General features: G+C 43.5%; 1 protein-coding gene across 2 annotated transcripts; it reads right to left on the bottom strand.

The window, feature by feature from the left end:
- Positions 1-5,242: 5,242 nt before the first annotated feature.
- On the bottom strand, positions 5,243-20,971 carry baz1b (bromodomain adjacent to zinc finger domain, 1B). 2 transcript variants are annotated; one of them, XM_070828808.1, is made up of 21 exons: positions 20,237-20,971; positions 18,863-18,979; positions 17,690-17,834; positions 17,191-17,383; positions 16,886-17,007; positions 15,796-15,993; positions 15,518-15,703; positions 14,114-15,434; positions 13,665-13,826; positions 13,421-13,559; positions 13,143-13,306; positions 12,797-12,911; positions 12,594-12,692; positions 12,082-12,259; positions 11,531-11,716; positions 11,270-11,417; positions 10,455-10,602; positions 10,101-10,216; positions 8,993-9,132; positions 8,707-8,813; positions 5,243-8,173 (listed from the first exon to the last, which is right to left on the bottom strand). In XM_070828808.1, exons 1-21 carry the CDS (start codon positions 20,353-20,355, stop codon positions 7,477-7,479), a joined length of 4,800 nt encoding a protein of 1,599 aa, XP_070684909.1. In that variant the 5' UTR covers positions 20,356-20,971; the 3' UTR covers positions 5,243-7,476. The 2 variants fall into 2 exon arrangements, with proteins under 2 accessions (XP_070684909.1, XP_070684910.1); XM_070828809.1 differs by having other exon boundaries at positions 12,797-12,908.
- Between the last annotated feature and the right edge of the window lie 102 nt (positions 20,972-21,073).

Below are 21,073 nucleotides of genomic sequence, written 5' to 3'. Positions count from 1 at the left end.
AGTTCATTGTATAACACATTATAGCTGTTTTTTATCAATCAATTTAAAAGCACACAACCCTGTTAAACTGCAAACTGACGTTTTTTTTTCTCTGCGTTATGTCAATTTTGTATTTTTGCAAATATCTAATCTTAGTTTAGCATAATAATAATAATAATGAAGGAGAACAAGGGGACCCAGTTAGCCTGGCTCTGTTCACAGGTACCAAAATAACACATTATAGCTCATTTGCTGAAGTTTAAAAACGATATGTAACATTTTTACGAGCGGTCGTACGCGGGACTATTTCTCAGCAGGGGCATTAACACAGGCTAACTGTGTCCCCTTGTTTCTAGCCTTGGCCCTAACTTCACATTTAACACCCAGATAATGAGCGCAGGATTAATTTTCTCACCTGAATTTACCAAACAGTAATGAAACGACTTAATTTTCTATTAGCTCAAATAGGCTTAAACAGTAAACTGAATTAATTGTCAGGTGCTTGTGTTTTTTCATTTAATAATCACTCCATGTGCCCACTCCAAACAGTGGGAGGACCTTAATTGGCTTTCTATCATCCACCACTACTAAGCTTTACAAAGAATCCAGAGATATATATAAACCTATTCAACATTTGGGATCACTAGCTTGACTGAACGGTGAGATGAAGCCTCAGTATGAATCATGAAAGGCCTCAGCCCACTTATTACGACTACAAGTTTGACTGCCTTTCATCTTCCCCGTAGCGCGCTCATCCAATTGTTGCTGCTGCCATATCTGGATCCCCGAGTTCAAAGAAATCCTTGGGTGATTCTGAGGTTATTCTCTTCGGTTGTTTTCCAGATTGCTTATAAAATTTTTCAGATTTGTGCCATTCGTGTAAATCTTGAATTTAAAATATCATTGATAAAGAAGCAGGCGGCATGTGCATGACTACCCTACATTTTACCTGTTTGATGAAACGCCAGCCGCAGTAAACAGGCCAAGTGTGCATCTTGGCACTGATGTTTGCAGTCATGGCAGAGAGGATATGACTGATATGTTAATGCCGCTGTTTGGAGCCTGGTCTACAAGAAGATTCAGACGAGTACAGGATCCCCTTTGGGATGAGAGCTCTGTATTCCCAAGAGAAAAGCCATCCTCTGAACTCCTCCATTTCTACACTCCCTCGCTTTTCTCCTCTCTTACTTTGGTTATATCATCAAAGGGAGAGGACGCACAAGAGTGGAGAAAATTGGGGGAGAAGGCTCTGTTTTGTGAATAATGCATTAATAATCATTTGTACTTGCACTTAAAGCAGAAGGGAGAGAGAAATTTAGGGCATGTCATCGCTGTGGTCATATAAGTTGGTTTTGGCACTCAATTTTCAGGTCACCTTTATGCTCTGAGAATGAATATGTTACTTCTCTTCTTTCTCTTCTGGCAGACTGTCAGGATTTTTCTCCTTGTCCTCATTTTCTCTGTGTGCCATCTTCCAGCTGCCAGCGTGATAGACTATTGACTGAGCTCATTCTGAAGTGTGCCGTGATATGACACAAATCCAGTTTACGCTTACAGCTCAAAACTCCCTTCATGCACTGCAACACCGACTCCACCAGGAGAGCTTGAGTCACTGTGTCATTTTGTGTGACGGCACCAGCGGGACAGGTGTCAAAAAAGCAAGCAAGTAGGTCTCAGTATAGCCTCATCTCAAGCTGAAGACCTGTTCAACATGTAAGGTGTTTATAAAGATTTGATCTCCGGAGTCATCTATAATAAAGCTAAAGATGAGTCACAACAGAGGTGCAGATGGGTGTCTTAGTAAGGTGTCGAGCCACTGAGAGCCTCCAGAGCACCTTCAGAGAGTCTTGACATCTCCTCTTACATTACCCACAATGTAACCTACTTATGAACAGCACATGATTCACTCACATGCTCCTCAAACCAGTCAGTGACCCCATATGCCCCGTACGGAAGTGTCTGCATTTGTACCACTCATTTGTTGCCCATCTTTATCTGTAACTATAAAAAAAAAAATACAGAAATTCAAAAAGTAACTAATAGCAGACTGAAACGCAGCGTTTCAGCAACCTCTCAGGTTCAAACTGTCAAGTCTGATGGGTTACAGCAGAGATATTCTAGTATCTAATACTCCTATATCGTCTCTGGCTCACCTCTCACCACACCGATCAGTATTACTCGGTGCTCTGTTGCACCCATAACCACACCCAACACTGATGTCACAGCGTACTGACACACCCTGCAGTGCACCTCTATGTCACTGCAGATGGGTGTCAAGCTAAGGCCACTGAAGGTCAGCAAAAACAAGATTTTCAAGTGATGATTTCAGTAAAGAAACTCTGTTTCAACTACAACAAAACTTTTAAAAAGATATCGGTGGTTTGTTTCATGTTAACCAATCAAATGAAAGAAGACAAAAGGAAACAGGACATTGATGTTAAGTAACTGCTTTTTCTATTGTTCCTTGAATGGATCCCCTTTAGCTTCCTCTAATGTAGGCACTGAGGGCCAAAAAATAATGTTAACAATTAATTGCATAAAGCGATAAGAGAGAAAACAAAAAAAGGACTTGAGGATTGTAAAATGATTAAAAAAAAAATAGTACGAGACAACAAATTAATGAAATTGTTGAAAATGATTGAAACACACGGTGTGATTAGATTTAATAACCATAAAACCAGACCAAAGAACGTAAAACCAAACTCTGCCTCAATGAAACACTTTGAGCGTCCTTTCATGCGGTCACAGTTATTTTTCACTTTGCAGTCCTGCAGCACAACGTGTCTGGTGGAATGAGGGTGAGAAACACACTTGTTCGCTCCTTGCCAGATGCCCTCTGCACTGACTTGGACCTGAGGTAAATATTTGCTGGGTGGGTTGCTCTGCTCTGCCCTGCTCTGCTCCTACACACACACACACACATTCGAACATACACACTCTGTGTAGATGGCTCGGTCATACTGCTGCTGTCAGTTTACACAGGGTTCAAAGATTAGTCTACCGGCCAGTGTTTGCTTGTTAGAGAGCACGAGCACCTGCTGCTGCTGCTGCTGCTGCTGCTGCTTTAACCTGTCAGGTCAGACTTTGTGATGTAATAGTGCAGGCAACATAACAACTGTATGATATTTCTAAATAATTCACTTGTGGTTTATTCATCCAGACTTGTTAAATCAGTTGCATGTGTCCTGAATTGACCATGTGCTGCTCAGTGGTTTGTTTTGTCAAATCAGAGGCATCTGCTACTACAAGAGATTAAAAACACACAGTTTTATTTAAACCATTTGCTTCATAAAAATACTGTTGTCCTGAGTTTATGGTTTTTTAGAAGTGGTAAAAATGGGACAATATGTGAAGTACTGGGTCACCACATGATGTTTAATATGAATTTGTTGCAGATCATGAGCCCCCCCACCACCTCTCCCTCTCCTCGTCTCTGATTGGTTAGTCACAAGGTAGTCCCACCCTAAAGCATACCCTGCTTTATCGTCTATTTCCCTCTAAATGCATCATGCTGTATTAATGAGGACTTGAAACTAGCGATTGAGACCAAAACTCATTATAAAATTTTTTACCAAGGTAATAAATCAAGTGAGAAGTCAGTTCATTCTCCCATAGACTTCCATCCATTCTGACTTCTTTTTGGATCCAGTGGAGTCGCCCCCCTGCTGGCCATTAGAAAGAATGCAGGTTAAAGACACCTGCGCTTTGGCTTCACTTTTACAGATGAAGCTAATGGAAATGGATTACCTCTGCAGGTATTTGTTCATAAAGTAGTGGACACATTTTGACCTGATGATGACACGACAGAAACAGTTGAAGGGCGGGGGGGAGGGGGCTGTCATTGGGTGCTCAAAAGATCTCCAAAGTCAGATGGATTCATCCTTTGTGAGCAATCAATGTATGTACAAAACGTAACAACAATCCATCCAGTAGTTGATGAGATATGTCTGTCTGGTGGACCAAAAGACCGACCGACTATATTTCAATCCCACAATTAGCTTGGCTAAAAATTCATCATGAGGCAAGGCCATAAATCAAGGGATCCTTTGTGCTACATGGCAGCATGTACAGTCACTGATTTTGCTTTTCCTCAATGGGGAGTAAAAGCCGTGTGATTAATGCTTGCCTCAACTATGTTTCACTGCGTGGGATGCACTGTGTGAGAGAGGAACAATACTTCATGTGTCATGAGTTTGAAAAGACCCCAACAGATCCACCAAACATCTAAAGGTTAATCTATCATGACTGTATTGTATTTTATTCAAGTCAACAACTAATTCTTGAATGCTGAAGAGGAAGAAACCAAAGAGCGAAGTGATTCACTACTCAGAGTTCATTAGAAGTTCAATGAAATCAGGTGGAATTCATTTAGGTTATATGACAATATTCAGCTGGGTTTGGCTCCCAAAACAGTTCCAAACTGGTTGAACTGGGCAGCCTCTCTCTGCTTTTATGGCTCAAAATGCAATGATTTCTGGGAGGATTGACAGAACGCACCTTCATAAGACCCTCGTCTTATGTAGTAGATCATCTAAAATGTAGTAAAGGACAATAAAATGTACCAAAAAGCATTTTAGGTTTACTGCAGCTGCCATTGTGCTCAAACTGTCACTAATAAAGTGTTACGTTTCCACTGACTTTTCACATCTCTGACCTTTACTCTGATCCATCTTAGACTCTACACCTGTTGCCAAGTTACAGATGGCTCTGCGGCTGTCAGCACCTCAGGACATATTTCATAAGAGCACACTGTCCTCCTCGCGCTCTCCTCTGCTCCATACGTCAGACACTCTGCTGATTTTTGGCTATATTACTGTGGGACTCATTTTTCCAGTTGGTTGGGAGGGATCACCGCTGCCGCCCACTACCTGTACGGGCACGTTATTCTGGTCCATAAACAACCTTAGAAGCCACATTCAGTGGCCGTCTAGACACTATAATAGCCTTGGAGAAATGTTTCCTCTGTCCACAACTTTCTGCTGACTTTCTACCTCTTCAAACAACCAAATGAAATTATATTAACTATACCGAAAGAGCAATGACACTGAGCGGACGTCAGAGCCAGAGTTGTGTGATTGAGGCCAAACTGAACCGTGAGCTTCACCTTTTCCACAGGTCCAAGATGGTCATCTCCTGTGAATGATGAAGCCATTCATCGTCTATAATTCTCAGTTTTGGCTCAGCAGGCCATATTCGTAGCTAACTTGGCTTCTATTTGAAGGTGCAGGTGTTTCTGAGAAGAAAAAGAAATCCACACCAGAGAGTAAGACAACTGTTTATTTTATTAAAAAGTAAAATTAGACACCAGCCAGTGGTCGTGGCTGACCCGTTTCCCTCCCCGTTCATTGTGTTATCACAAGGTTCACAGATGGCAGTGATGTCTGTGTGTCGGACCTGGGGATGCTCATCAGCTCAACACAAATAAAACAGGGAGAGCTACTGTCTTCGTCCATAGCCTTTATTGGAAATTCTTTACATGTGAATCTTTCGAACCTGCCCAAACCCAGCTTTAGAGACTATAAATATATATATAAAAAAAGGAAGTGTAAAAGACTTTTGCAGTCCCTCCAAGAATAAAGAAAGCATTTACAGTCAGGTCTCAACTTGAGAAGGGCAGTAAGCTTTTTGTTTGTTCGCTGAAATGTCAAACAATTATAACGGTGATTTTAACAATTGTTAATCACGTCAGGAACAAAGCCAAATTTAAACAAAGACAATGGGGGGGGGGGCAAATCAGTGGCCAAATGAAATCAGTAAAGTCTTGATGATAACAGCACTAGAGAAACACAGGAGAACAGCACAGCACAGTACAGACAGAAGAGGACAAACCAACCACTGCCTTATCAGTATATATATTTACATATACATTACTGGAAACCTCACCACAAACTACAGGAAATTCTGCACATTTCGTTTAGAGGATGTTTCCGATTCTAAAATTACATCAATTGGGTGCAGCAGTTTCTGCGTCAGCAGTGTGACGCTCCCCCGTCCTCTGATGACCAGTGAGCTCACACTGAGCAGTGGGAGTCAGGTGCTGCACCAGTTCAGCTACCAGCTGCTATGACACAGAATTACTTGGAAACTGCTGGGAGAAAAGTATTCAAAGTGCGGGAGTAGAGCACCACCTGGTGACGGAACCAGGACACGCAAGGGAAACCTTCATCTGCCCCAGAGGGGCAGATCGGTTCACCCACGTCTGTGTCACTAAATCTATTTAAATGAGTGACAGGAAAATGTACACGTGACTAATTCGAAAAATATCCTGTTGTGAGAAAAGTCTGACATGTTCTCTGCATTGACTAGGAGAGCCCTGGTTATACCTTGCAATTTATCGGATGCGATTAAGATTGACTAACAAGTTATCATTTACAATACCAAATAAAATGTGCAAAAGATATCAAATATTCAAAAATGCCCATTTTCTTAACAAACGTCACATTTGTTGTTTTAAACACTGTTTACAAATGTTTATGCACATAATTTTAATAAAGTATGGTCCTGCAGCTGCTGGCATAATAGGTGCACTTTACACAGGAGGAGTGCAAACTGACGGAGCATTGAGGTACCTGTTCTTTTTAAAGTGGCAGGGAACTACAGAGGAGGAAAGGCTGGTCAGCTCCACGCGGCAACAAAGAGACTCCAAGTCGGGTCCCTGTTTTTGAAAACATCTTGGCACCAAGAGCTGAGATGACACTCATGTTTTAGCACTCGAGTGATTTGACTACATGTGTGATCTGCAGTCTCAACCCAAATCTGAACCTGGGCTAGGAAAGAAAAAAAAATTACTACAACTAGTAAAATCCTATAATGTTTATCTATAGTTGCATTTGACCAAAGATGATCCTGGTGTCAAGATGCTTAGTAGTAAGAGAGATTTACAGCGGACAGGATTCAAAATCAGTCATCAGTGCTGTTTTTAAGCCAAGAAGGACTTCCCAGAGGGTTTAAGCTACATGGAAACAATCGCTTTAACAAGAAGTACTTTAAATCAGTGAAAACGCAGCGACGTGTGACAGAGATGTGGAACATACAGCTAGATTTACTTGTCCTGATAACTGGACTTTGTGATACAGACCTCTGATTACAATGTACTGGTGTTTGGGGAGCGCAAATGTAAAACCAAAGCAGTTCACAGGACATTTTAAGTCAAATTACACTTATGTGTGAGGTTGTCAACTTGAATCAAGAGTCTTAAGAGCTATGAGGACCTCCCCATCATCTCAAATGTCTCATTTTTTTTTTTCTTGGTTGAAAAAAAACAAAACAAAAAAAACATCACCAATATTAAACATGTTAGAAATATAAATCAGTTTTTCTTTTTCAAAATATGAACAGAGATTCAATACCACAAAAAAGTCCTTCTGAGGATTTAGTCCCGCTGGCTGTAGGAGGAGGAGATGGAGGGCTCTTGATCATGTTTAGAGAGCGGGACAGAAATTTTAAAGCAAAGAGAGACAAAAAAAAAAAAGAAGGAAAAAACGAGCACCGTGGCCTTCATGAGCGTTTCTGTCTCTTGGAATGTCGCTGCTGGCTGGACCGTTCCTCGTCGCTGCTCGCACCCCCTGCGTCACCCCGGCCCCCCCGTTGACGAGTTCTCCGCGTGTCCCGCTCGCCATCGCTGTCCTGCTCCCTGTAATCTTTCTTGCCTGAGGTGGCAGAGGTCCGCTTACTTCTCCTCCTGCCGTCATCCTCCTCGTCCTCTTCCTCCTCATCCTCCTCCTCACTCTCGCTCTCCTCATCCCTCCGTCCCCGACCACTTCTCGCTTTCTTCCTGGTCGACTTGCCATTCTGCATCTTCTTTTTCGGTTCTTCTTCTTCTTCTTCCTCCTCCTCTTCTTCATCCCCCTCCTCCTGTTCCTCCTCCTCCTCTTCTTCTTCGTCCTCTTCCTCAGATGTCGCAGGGGCTTGGCTGACGCGCTTGCGTGAACGCCGGCGGAGGTAGCTGAGGCCAGGCAGCAGCTTTTGGAGCAGCTCGGTGAACGTCTGCTCCGTCTTGACCATGCAGGAGAGCACGGTGCTGCCCTGCTGGTTGTACTCCTCTGCGTTGGAGAAGACCAGTTTCATGTCTTCCAGGAAGTCCTGGGCGTGACGGTACGAGCTCTGGCTGAACTTTCCCAGCATTGTCTGGAAATCCATGGGCTGGGAGATGATGTCAAGGTAGTCCTCTGCCTCCTCCACAGACACAGGCTCCCTGTGAGAGGAGCAGAGCATGAGATGAGGGCCCCAGTGGACAACAGATTAAGGACCGTAATAATTCAGGACATCTAAACATTCCCAGTCATTCAGGTCGTAGGATAGATCGATGTGATTTGCTTATTCTGTTTGAAAATTAAGGAGGCCTCCAACACAAGAGCTGAAATGTTTGAAGTGTAAAGCAGAAAATAATTCAGAATTGTGAACAAATGAAAATGATTTTAGCAGGAGCAAAAACAGTCTGGCTCTTCAGCAGCAGACACAAAGACACGGCTCTCCATTTTGTTTCATAGCTACAATATAGTAAACATACACTACCGATTTCCACAGAAAAGTGCCTTCCCCAGTGGTAAAGACTCTGTACTGGTAGAAATTAATCTTGCACCTTAATTTCATTCAGTTGAGTGCCAAAAAGACAAAACCTGAAGTGGTGTTGTTGAAGAGGTCCAGTTATCACACATGAAACACCTGAGTACTTCAGAAATTCGCTAATAGCTGCATATTCAAACAAAAATCATGCTCTTTATGTACCTGAAAGGCCAGCTGTAGCGGAATTTCATCACTTTCTTGAGGATCTCCTCACACCTCTCCAGCTCCAGCGCCTGCCTGCTCACTCCTGACTGGGAACTCTGCCGCACCTGCAGAAAGCACACACACAAACATTTACAGCGAAACAATAACAAAACTGATTTATTCAATGCTTTTAATGAGCACTTTGATCAGAAATGCATGTGAGGTTTCCGAAATATAGCTCAACTCCTGTCCTCACACGTCTCTTCATTGACTCTTGTACGTGTGCGTCCTGGTGAACTCTTACCAGTTCGTCGATGTCTGCAGGGCTGTTGGGGCCGGTCTTCTGTTTGCTGCTCTGACTACTTGAAGACGGCTGCTTCTTGGATTTACTTTTTGAACTTTTCTGCCGAGATGAAGACTGTTTATTTTTCTTCCTTGGCCTCACTGCAGAGAAATAATGAGAATCAATCAGAAAGTTAAAAAAAAAGGCACTCGCTGTAGAAATACTAAGATTTTTGTAAGCACTAAAAACAGGGCACATGAAATAATGAATATCATCAGTGAAAAATGTTAAATGTTGCCATGTGTTACCACAATTAACTGTTAGTTTATTATGTCAGACAACCTGCAGATAGGTAATTACAGTAATAAGGTTATTGTTTGAAAGTTTAATTAACCATTCCCTACAAGAGCGCTCTGCAAAAAGAAGTCTTCCAACTAAAAATCACTATGTGCTCCATGAGACTATTTAACATGAAGATGCTCCAATTCTGCTAATAAACTTAAATATTTAGTAAAATTAGAGCCTGATTGTTCATTATATTGTCATTTTAAATTGTACCAATCCTGTTGAGCGATGTGGGACAATGGCAAGACAAGCTCTTCATAGGTTAACTGTGATCCTCTCTTGAAATATTCAGCAACAATGCATGAAACTTGTCAATCGTTATCCTTGACACGCAGGCTTGAGCTGACAGAGGGGGATCATCCTGCCACATACTCCGAGTGAAGCCAGAGTGAGACGCGGCTTCAAAGCAAAGGTCCAGACCTGAGCTGTGCTACATGACAACACACAGACAATAGAGACGGGGAGCGGGGATAGGGGCCGACATTCCCCATCGGCATTCCTCTCATTCCCAGCCTTCAGCACCGAGGACTCCCCCGTTTTTCAAAACCAACTCAGGTGTTCAAATCTGTGATCTCTTTTTCAACAATCAAATACATGTATTGTATTTGTTTTGTGCCATTGTTCTGACGAGTAGGTACATTAATTATGTGAATGACGGGAACATTTGACCATATTCTTCTTAAGTGTGACGTGAACAGAGAAACGCATCCTCGTTCAAACCTTCATGGCGAACGATCGTCGAGCAGTGAAAGTTTGTGTGTTCATTTTTCTCACTGATACTCACAGCTGTGCCCCATGGCTCTGTAGTCATTCTCTTCCCCATCCTCCTCGTCTTCCTCAGAGTCATCCTCTTCAGACTCCTCCTCATCCTCTTCTTCATCTGTGTCTTGGTTATAGTTCCTGCAATGGAAAGGTTTGTCAGTCGAATAATTTAACACAAATGATAAATAATAGACAAGGATAAAGAGGAAGGATTCATTGTGGAGGTTTTGTTAAATTAGGGGAGAATAGTCACATACGTTGGGTTCATATTAATATAGTAAAACAATCTGACCTCTGCAGTTTTCCAATGTACTGCAACAGTTTGTATGGACAATAGAGGACAGTGATAAATCTAACACAGTGCGACTGAAGTTACCTTGAGCGGGAGCCACGTCTGGCCACAGTGGGCTGGCAGGCCGGGCACAGCCACTCTCCGGCAGGGATGCGGTACAGAGCCGGTCGCAGACAGAACAGGTGGAACGCCTTGTTGCACTCATCACAAAGGATGAGTTTCTCATCATCACCTGGAGGAGATCAATACCCATGAAAAAACTGAGCAATTTTCAAATCAATTTCCTGGTTTTACCGCGAATGGATTCTGTATGCCCACATTTTTGTACTTCATGTCTTTCTTTGTCTGCTCTTCCCTCCCTGAAAAGGCCAACACACTCAATGCACATTTTCCACGTGTGTCTGTGCAAGTTTTTACTGTCATCTTATCGCTACAGGTTCACCTGTTGGCCTGCGGAGCTGCCGGCTCTGAATGTAGACCTGCCTGACACTACTAGTCTGTACTGCCCTGAGCCTGCCGCCCTGTTTGGATCTGGGCCTAGACTCCATCAGCGTCAGCACAGACGGGCTCTGCCTGAGTACTAAAGAGGGAGCAGAAGACCGTTGGGTAGTCGTGTAGCACTGTTCACTCAAACTGTAACTCAGAAATCCAGCAAAGGCATTAGTGAGGACTGACTGTGCTGAAGGTTTCTTTGTGAGGGAAAATAAGAAGAACACATCAGACAGGAGCCATTTGTGGTGCTGTAGTTCTGTTTAGGCGATCTGATGTCATTTGTCCTGTTATTGGTTTAGAAAGCTAAACAAGTGTCTATCAATGCTAATGAAGGAGTAGTGCTACCTTTGGCTACCAATAACCTGTGAAGCACATTTCATTTACAACAGCTGAACTCAGTCCTTTACCTTTCCTGCGACAGACTTTGCAGCGAGCGTTCTCAGCAGACATGTCCCACTTTATGCAGGCATCCAGCATTCCCAGAAGGACATGCATTCGGGAAAAGGTCTGGGCCTCTCGGATAGCGGTCTTCCACTTCTCTACCGCTGTCGCTACCTGAGAGGAAAAGCCCAGATTTGTTTAAACTCAGCAGAAATTCACATGGAGAAAGAGTTTGGTAGTTTTCACTATGTCTGTATATTCAGTTTGTTTCAGATCTGTTGTCTTACCCTGGCCTCTTCTGCCAGTCTCTTCTCCTCGTCCACCTCTTCGGCTTTGCTGCTCTCTTCCCCTCCCTGCTTTTTCTTCTTTTTCTGCTTGGGGGCCATGAACCCCTGCAGGAACTTCTTGATGACACAGGCCTGAATGGTGATGATGCACTCGCCAAAGTCTTTTAAGCTCTCGATGGCTTTCAGCTGCGAATAGAGGATGACACAGTTAAGCATAAGTTGTGTGCACAATGCAGAAATACTACATGAGCTATAAGATCAGCTACACTTGACTGTAGAATATTACACGTTTCACAAAATATCTATCAATAACAATATAATCAAACTAAGTGTCAGAATGGTTATACCATATGATACCTAGTAGTCTTGTCTGCATAAGCAAAACACCAATTCCTTTTCAACAAATGTATGCTTTATGTTTACAGCCTGACATGGATGAATATTTCAGCACTATCACTCAACACCAAGATAAAGAAACAATCCATTTCTCAGTTTTCAGTGTTGAAATTTCAGGTCTACTAATAATGTCTGTATTCAGACCAACTCATCACCTGATCTTCGATGTCTATGTTGTCGTCCAGGTATCCCAGGCCTCCCTTCTGGAGTCGTGAGGCCACCTCCTGGATGTCACTGCGCAGGTATTTGAGCAGCTCTGTGTAGCCATCACACGTCCTGAGGCCCAGTTTGCCCTTACGGGTCAGATGGATGGAGTGAAGGATGTCCTGGTATCTGAAACAGGGAAGGGAAAGCTTTGTGTTCAGGTTCACATTTACGCCATCACTGCTGCCACTTTATTAAAAACAATATTGTCTGTTGAGGCTGGGAGACACTGTGATGGAAAAGTTGCCTTTTTCCTCTTTTTAAAAAAAAAAATAAATAAAATAAAAATACTTTCTATTCAACTTATTTTTATTCCAAATTGTTCCATAACCAACAAGTTTGCTGCTGCTGTTGGTTCAAACACAACAAATTTCAATTCTAATTTCAAAAGAAGCAGCACAGTAGGACTCTACTGCTTGATGTGTGCTACAGCAATTATCTCTCATAATGAGCGTGCATGCACCTGCTTTTTATCTTTGCCTTCAATTCACTCTCTCGAACCCCCTGAGAATGAAGACTTTCCATGAGTTCCTCCAGCTCAGCTGGGTTTTCACAGATGAACCTGTATTAAGATTCAGAGAAATTAATTAATGAATGTGTAAAAAGAAAAAGGTAAAATCCATCAAATGAAAGATAAGAGGATAGAAATAAATAAAAAGGTCTTACCAGAGGTTCTGTCCCTGCTTGGGAACAGTAGTTTCTATACAGATGTCTACTGCTGCTCCCTGCTGGGCTCCCTCACTAATAGCACCATCTATGCTGCCATCATCCTTTTCAGCTCCTACAACATACACAGTAAGTATTCATCAAAAAATGTTAAACAATATTTTTAATGACCAAAAAAAAAAAAAAAAAAAGCAGAAACATATCAATCAACACAAAAAAAAGAAAAGAAATTATGTCCATACCATATGTGCACACCAAGCGAAACAAAACAAAAATTGGACAGGGTGGGGAAACATTTTTGTGATATCATCAGCCAATATTCAGTTTATTACATTAAAACAAGTACCTTGTGAATCCTGAGTAGCGGCGGACCCTCCATCCTCTTCCTCTTCTACCTCCGGCTCAGCTGGCTTGTCCTCCGGAGGAGGGGTGAAGCTGTAGTCGATGCTCTCGTGCACCCAGCCTTTCTCAATGTACAGACCAGGAACTACGTCAGAGAAAAGCCAGTATCTGAAAAATACATCACATAAACCATGGTTAGGATGTAATTTATGAATAAGTTATTCAAAACAATTTCACCATTAATCTGTGTGTCATCTTTCGATGTTTGTTTGCAGCACTAACCGGTTATGATTCCTGTCAGTACCCAGTGGGGTCCTGCGCATGACGAGTCTGGCTTTGGTTATTCCATCCTGAAAGGCCCGCTCAGCAGCAGCCCTCTGTTTACGGATGCGCTCCTCTTCAGCCTCCTTCTCCATGCGCTCTAGTGAAGGAAAAACACCGGAAGAATTAAGAATGAGGTACGACTTAATCATTATTTAGTAATTAATGATAAAAAAAAATCATACATTCTTTTAGAGAAGTTTACCTTTGTTCTGTCTGTCCATCTCCTCCTTCTCCTTCTTGGCCTGCATGGCCATCAGCCGCCGGCTCTTCACCGAGCTGATCATGTCCTCTGGCTCCGGCTCTGGCTCCACCTTCACTTCTTTTTTGTTTTCCTTCTTCGCACTCGCCTCTTTCTTTTTCTCACCTTTAAAGTCAAAGAAAAAAAATGAATAAAATAGCATCAACTTATATTCATACATTTTGGTGATATTAGTGAGAAAAGGAAAGAAGATTTTCCTCTCTGGCATTTTGACTAAAAATACATTCGTAATAAAGGCCTAGCTTAACAGGCTGTATTGTGTGTATTACATAAGCTTTTGAGAGCAGTTAAAACGAGCGGGGAAATAAGTTAAATCTTCTCATTTAATCCTGTGCTAAAAGAATATTTTAAAATATTTTGTTTACAAACAGCAGGTTGAGCACTCAGCCTACCTTTTCCCTCCATCTCCTTTCGCATCTTCCTCTCAGCCTTCTTGCGGTCATTGACCTCTTTCAGCATTGCCAGACGCTCCTTCCACAGCTCAGCTGACCGTTGCTGCTTTGCATCAACATGGTCTTCAACCGAGTACGTCATCAGTATGCGGTGACACAGGGCAACCAGCAGGTGGACCTTCTCCTCAGGGCTTAGCTCGAACACCTCGACCGTCTCAAGCTTGTCCAAGAACTCACTGGTCACCACATCGTCGAAGCCCATCAGTGGCCCAGAGTCCTCTGAGCCCTGGCCACTCTCCTCGCCATGAGCGTCACACGGTCGCAGGCACAACCGTGCCAGCTCTGACGCGGAGTGCATGGTAAGGGGGATCTCAGATAAGGGCATATCGAGCTCGCTGTAGCCTTCTGCCAGCTCATCTTGCAGCAGCGTCTGAAGAAGCACCACCAGCACGCGGTTCAAGTAGAGGAAGCCAGACCGTTCACCAGCCAGCGCTTCCATCAGAGCCACTGCCGTGATGGGATACTGGTCATCCGGCATCAGCAGCCCTGCATAGCAGTGAAGAAAGTCCACGACCATGGCCACGTCACCAAACAGGGTGTTGGGCAACCCTTCGGGCATGTCTACAAGCTTAAACGTCGGCAGGACCTTGTCACTTTCAATCTCCTGGTCCTCGTATCTGCGTGACTGTTCGCGGCGGACCAGCATCTCCTTCTCACGTCTCTCCTTGGCCTTTTCCCGCAGTTTCTCTTTGAGTTCCTCGCGCTTTTTCTTCATCTCTTCCTGCTTTTCCTCTTCGCTCATGGCAGCCCAACGCCTCTTCTGCTCCAGAAGCTCCCAACGTTTCTGCACCAGCTCCTTGAGCTCCTCTGGCAGCCGGCCCCGATCATCCGAGGACAACGTCTTTGCAGCTTTGGAGATGAGAGAGGAAAGGGAGTACTTTTTGTCCTCTTTGTCCTTGTTCTCCTTATAGTAACGCAGGAGGTGGAGAGCCATAGGATGCAGTGGCTTCCCCAGCTTAGGTGTACCCATACCAGTACTACGGGCTCTCTTCTTAGGGCTCCCAGCTGGGGTGCTCTTAGCCAGATGCAGCAGAGTCATCTGTTTCATCTTTGGTGTCTTAGCACCACCTTTACCGTCCTTTTTAGACGCTTTGAGGACATTAAGCTTCTTTTCACCACTCTTTCCAGTTTTCTTTCCTTCTTTTTTGTCCCCAGACTTTTTGCCTGATTTCGGAGTAGAGGGAGCAGAGCCTTTGCCTTCTCCTTTCTTTGGAGTCCCTGAGTTCTTTACCTTGAGGGGGGAGCCATTCATTTTTATTTTCTGAAATACAGACATGAGTCCATTAAGCTTTGAATTTTAAAGGATACTCCATAAAGATCAAGTAATATCACACAGAAACTCACCTGCATGTGGCCCCAAATGGTGGGACTAAGAGGCATTCCTAAAGAGTCCTTCTTCTTCCTTTTCTTCTCTCCCTTCTCATTTCCTGAATCCTCTCCTGGTGTGTCTGAGGTCTTGATCTTTTTGCTTGGCTTACCCTCTGGAGATGTCAAGCTTTTACGCTTTGCAGAAGGATTCTCTGCTAAAAACTTTAGAAGGACAAAACGGTGTGAGTGAAGAAAAAGCTTTTTTTTTTTTTTTTAAATCATGTAATTATGGCAAAAAGCTTTAAGTAAATTACCTTGTGCGGATCAAGGAGAAAGTCACTGAATTTGCTGGGCAGGTTAAACTTTTTCACCAGTTCATCTTCAACCACCCAGGGAGCACTCTCTCCCATGCCCAGCCTCAGAGCATAGTGCCTGATGAAGTAACGCATGATCTCCTTGGTTGGAGGTCGCTCCGTTCTGTAAAGACTGTCTGCTGGGACATCACTGATTATCTGTGAGAGACGACAGTGGGGTAGATTCAATATCTCTTTCTTTCAAAAACACTACTTCTCTGTAGACCTCAAAGATCATAAACCACACATGGAATTTTGAGAGCCTGCTATGAAGAAAAAAAAAAAAAAACAGTCTGTCTGGGATTCACCACGGTACTACGGCGTTAAAATGCAATATAGGACACCTAATAAGTAGTTCTAGTGAAACTGTGTGTTCACTGCTCTGAATTAATGTGCCGGATACATTAAATGAGTAACTATAGCAACAGGGACACAGTCAAAGCCTCCATTTACAAATGACTGAATGCGTTAACAAGCTAACTTAATTCCAACAGTGAGTGTCGTTTTTCAGTGCCTCGTCCTCTGTTCAAAGACGCGTTTCCTGCAGTTACAGTTTCCGTCCTGTGGTGTTCAGTTTACACATAGTGATCATCGTTCATGGGTGGGTGAAGTGGTTGGTGGTGTTGATCTGCATTTTGTGCAGACTGGGGTGTCAATCAATAGCTTTTTTTAAAAACAGAATCCAAAGAACTCCCATACTGGCGAGCAAGCTTTTTCTCGGGTTACCGTAGACTTTCTCACTCAAAATGAAACAAGAATGATTTACGAGGTACTAGATTATTTACAATGAACAGTTGCACCTAAAATCATTCAACCCCCATTCCAAATTAGGTGTAACGGCAAAATGTACAAACTTAGAGCTTTGTTCAATGAACTCAAACAAGAATTGAAATAGCTCAACACATCTAATATTACAGGTGGTTTCTCAAACGTCAACACAAAATGCCATTTAACACGGTTATCGTCAATAAATCGTGACACGCCTATCTGGGACCGAGGAGGAAAACAAGTTTAGACATTTTTTGTTGACTGCTGACAACAAGATACAAACCTTATCCTCGTTAATGAGCTTCACGTCATACTTGTGAGGAAGGAATTTGGGCATCACCCATCTCTTCTTCTCTTCCTTCATAGCGGTGGGGAGCTTCCTTGGAGAACGTCGTGCTCTGTCACCTGTAAGGAAGCAAAACAAGAAAACATTTTAAACCAGCTATTCTAGGCCTGCCTTATCGAACAATACAACCACCTCACTGATAATCACTCTGCAACAAGTTTGGTTTTATCAGCGCTGCATCACTAAAGTTTCTGTGTCTCAAAGCTCTCCTTTCATTTGTTTATGCCCTGACTGGTACTCACTGAGGCTCTCCCTCCTGCTCTCCTCTTCTCGGGGAGGAGGTTCCTTCCTCTGGTTCTCCTGACTTGCATTCTCCTTGTCGCTGGATGGAGAATCACATGCACCTTCAAGCTTCTTCTCCCCCGTCTCGCCCTCTGGGTTTTCTAGGGGGTGGATCTTCACTATCTTCACTTGCAAACTTTTGTCCTTCCCCACCTGAAGTGAAAAAGTCTTGTGAGCATACATAAAAAACACCAAGAAGACGTTTTCAATTAAACACCTGCTTACACTGTGAATGGGTATCATTTAGATTTCCCTGAGAGAATATTAATCTAAAATTTTTTTAGACCAAACCAAGGCTTTGGCAAATGGTTAGAAATACTTTAAAGTGTGGCTAATTCTTCTTTCTTTAAAATACCAATCCACGTGTATGGTCTGCTAAAGATCATGTTTATAGTGATGGTGATCCAGTGCTGAGGTCACATAACACACAAGTTTAGTAATCTAAGAAGTCAAACTGACCAGGAAATCACACTCTTCATCCACCGCATACTTGGTGAGGATTTCCACCCAGGCCATTTCAACCAGTTTGTCTAAAGACACTGTGTTGTGGTGGACCATCTCCAGGACGGGCTTCTCAAACCACTGGGGATACTCCTCCTGAAGTCTGCACACAGAAAAAACATTTTTATACACAAAAATAAATGAAGATATGGTATAATTTAGTCTTGCATTTCCATCATAATGTGCTCCATGGTTCTTTCGGTACATAGTGACACAGTGCTTTTAATGTCCTGATAGTATTTACACACATGCTTAAAGGCCAAGGCCGTTTCCACATCAGTCAGGAATTGAATTTGCTCACGGGTGTCATGCACTCTTTTTTTTATGATATATCCTTCACATTGTTTGGATTTCTGAAAGGCATTCATCACAGGGACCACGGCATTACATAACAGGACTAACACAGGGCTGAGAGTGACCAGTAGGGGGAGTAAACTCTCTTGGCTGATATAATTAGACAGAGCTTAAATACAGCCTGTGATCCTGGGTGACTTGCGCTCTGGGCAGCTGAGCGCTGCTCGGCACTGTCTTTGCTATGACATCACTTTGTTACGCATACATAGTTTGGTTTACCTCGCTCTTGCTTACAGCACACATACATACCTACAGTATACACATATCTGACTGGTGATAAGTGAAGAGAAAGAGATCAGTTAAAATATTTATTTTTTTGGGCCTTCCCTTTTGCAGATCAGGATAGCAGAACTCTCACCAGGCCATTGTCGATTCAAGGATGACTCAATCACACATCCTCTAAATAGAATAAGAGGAGGAGCACCAGATTTATCCAATCATAGCAAAGCAGCAAGCCTTGTGACCTTCACTGGGAGAGTACGGCTCTTTCGTGATACTACTGAGCTTTTGTTAGAGAGGCTAATCTGTATTTTTGGGCAAGTGCATCTAAACAGTAGAGATTATTAAGAACCAGAGCTTTACTAGACATCTGAATGCAAACAATTGCCATCCACTGACCTTGTACCTGTGTATTCTCTTAACAGGATAGAAAAAAAAAAAACAGGCTGTACAAAATCTGTACTGCAACACAGTTTAGACTCTTATTTCACTAGTTGGATTGAAGTGTGAACCCACACGCGCTCATACACACAAACACACTTTGGATGAAATACTAACAGCTCGGTGACTTCTTGTTCCTCCTCCCATGCTTCTTTGTGTGTGAGCTGGCTGCTTCCAGTGCTCTTGCATGTCCAGATGCGCTCATCATACCTCTGTAAGCGGGCCTCATACTCTCTGAAGACATTTTGTCAAGGAAATTACAACAGTCACAAGCAAACAGTTCATCCTGGTTTTACTTACTAATTACAAGCAAGACGTACATGATCTGTTGTTGACAAATTTGTGTATCTGATGTCAGTAATTTAAAGAGGCTCAGGCCAGGGGACATCCAGCATACAGACATAATTTTATACCAAAACCTGAGAAACCAGGGAGACTCTTAGCTACCTATGATGATGGTATGTTATGAGGGAAAAGTAAACATTAGAACAAAGGTAGTTGGTAGGATTACAGGTTTGACTGTGGTGCCTCTGATGATTGTGAAGAACACAACAGGACTGTGAGCGGTGTCGGTGTGATGGGACAGTTTAGGAGGCCTGTGCTTCATATAGCTGCTATTCAGGCAGAGGTGACAGATTTGGATGTTAAAGGTAGACACAAACAATCAAGTGAAAAACATAACTATGTCACTGCAAGAATCCAGTCCGATTACAACCTATAAACTAATAACTGCGGCAGCTATTAAAAGATCACTTTTAGCCCTACGTGTGTCACATTGAGGTGTCACGACTGGCTGACAGCTCAGGACCGATAAAGTTTTCATAGAACGATAAACACTCAAACAAGCGCGTAAAGTTGCCTCACAACTACACCAGAACTAACTTATCAACCCAACAAATACACCCTTGGATCAGTAAACTATCTTAACCAGCTGTTGTACTTTATTTACAAACTTAGAAACACAAATGTGCCGGTAGCTAAGGCTAGCTTGTGTGCTAACTGTACTCAGCCTGTGGGCTCAGACGACGGGCTATTGTGACATAAAGGAGTACCCAACGTTAGCAGCGGGCTAGCTAACCCCGCTAGCAGCTGACAGCCGGGCCGCAAAGCTAAAAATTAAAGGGCGCTTTTTAGCGGCTCTCTACATTTGAAAAAGCATGTTAATTGTGTTATGTGCCGTATATAATCTTACCTTTTAGCTAGCTTTAGCGATATAGCCTGCTAACAACAATGACTTGATTAGCAAAGCAGAACATTAGCTAGCTAGCAAGCTTGACACCCACTGTAAACTGTGTACATGCGGAGAAGCAGTGAATGTGGGGGAGAGGAAAAATGTCAGGTAACGTCAAATTAGGTGCGCTAGCCAGCTTCAGGGCCCTGGGCATGTGGCTGTGTGCTACATTCATTTATCCAGGTAGACAAAGCCAGCTTTACAGCATGCCGGTGGCTCGGCAAGTCGAGACTGAGCACCAGCATCATGTTAAAGGATACTCTTTGTTCCTGAAGGCCTCCTTGGTGTGCTCGATGATGTAGACCTCCTCTCCCGGGCCTGGTGGCTCGGCTAGCGGCTTAGCCAGTGGGTAAGGTTTCCGGCCTAAAAGCGGTGCCATTTCACATCCACAGATGGCACGAGTGCCAGCGGTAAAATTCAATCTTCTCTCAACAAACTAGTGCAGTTGTGTACAATAATGTGTCCTTAGCATGTACCCAAGCGTCCCGGAATATCGTCGCACGTCTCACGTTACCGCCGGCAGGCCCGGCGCTCAACGTGTAACGTTAGCAGCTAACGGACGAGCTAGTAGGCTGGATTGCTATTTGGTTGCAAAACAATAACAGTGCGCCTGTGGCCGCCCGCCTCATCGCATGCTCCTTCTCTCCCCTAGCAGCACCGTCATGCTGGGTTTAGGCTATGTCTCAGGTGTAAGACAGCTTCCTGAACTTGCCCCTTGGTGTAGTTGGTAAACTTTTAGCTCCTCCGGATGAACGTGAAAGGATGCAAACAGCCCGAGCTCCGTGCAGCGGGAGGTCTGGCGCGCTGTACAGTCCCAAGTCTTTGTAAACTAGGCCCGTTCTTGTTTAATCAACTGTATTCGCTGCATGCTCGTACAGTCGGGGCTTCTCGTTAACCGATAACAGCGTTAAGAAGTGTTACGAAAAAAGTAACCTGGATCAATCAAGAGGTTAATTCCTTGTCGAAATGGCGGGAGTTTCTAGTCCACCGGCACAATTCCGTACACCGTCAGTACTCCGTTTCCCCGGCAGCAAGCGGCGTCGCATGCACATCCCGCCCCCTCTCGACGCTGATTGGCTCCCTCGGTGAAGCGCCCT

Source organism: Pempheris klunzingeri, chromosome 4 (genome assembly GCF_042242105.1).
Source record: "Pempheris klunzingeri isolate RE-2024b chromosome 4, fPemKlu1.hap1, whole genome shotgun sequence".
In the NCBI taxonomy this organism is placed as follows: domain Eukaryota; kingdom Metazoa; phylum Chordata; class Actinopteri; order Acropomatiformes; family Pempheridae; genus Pempheris; species Pempheris klunzingeri.
Note: the sequence above shows the minus strand (reverse complement) of the source record. Positions and strands in the feature narration are given on the sequence as shown.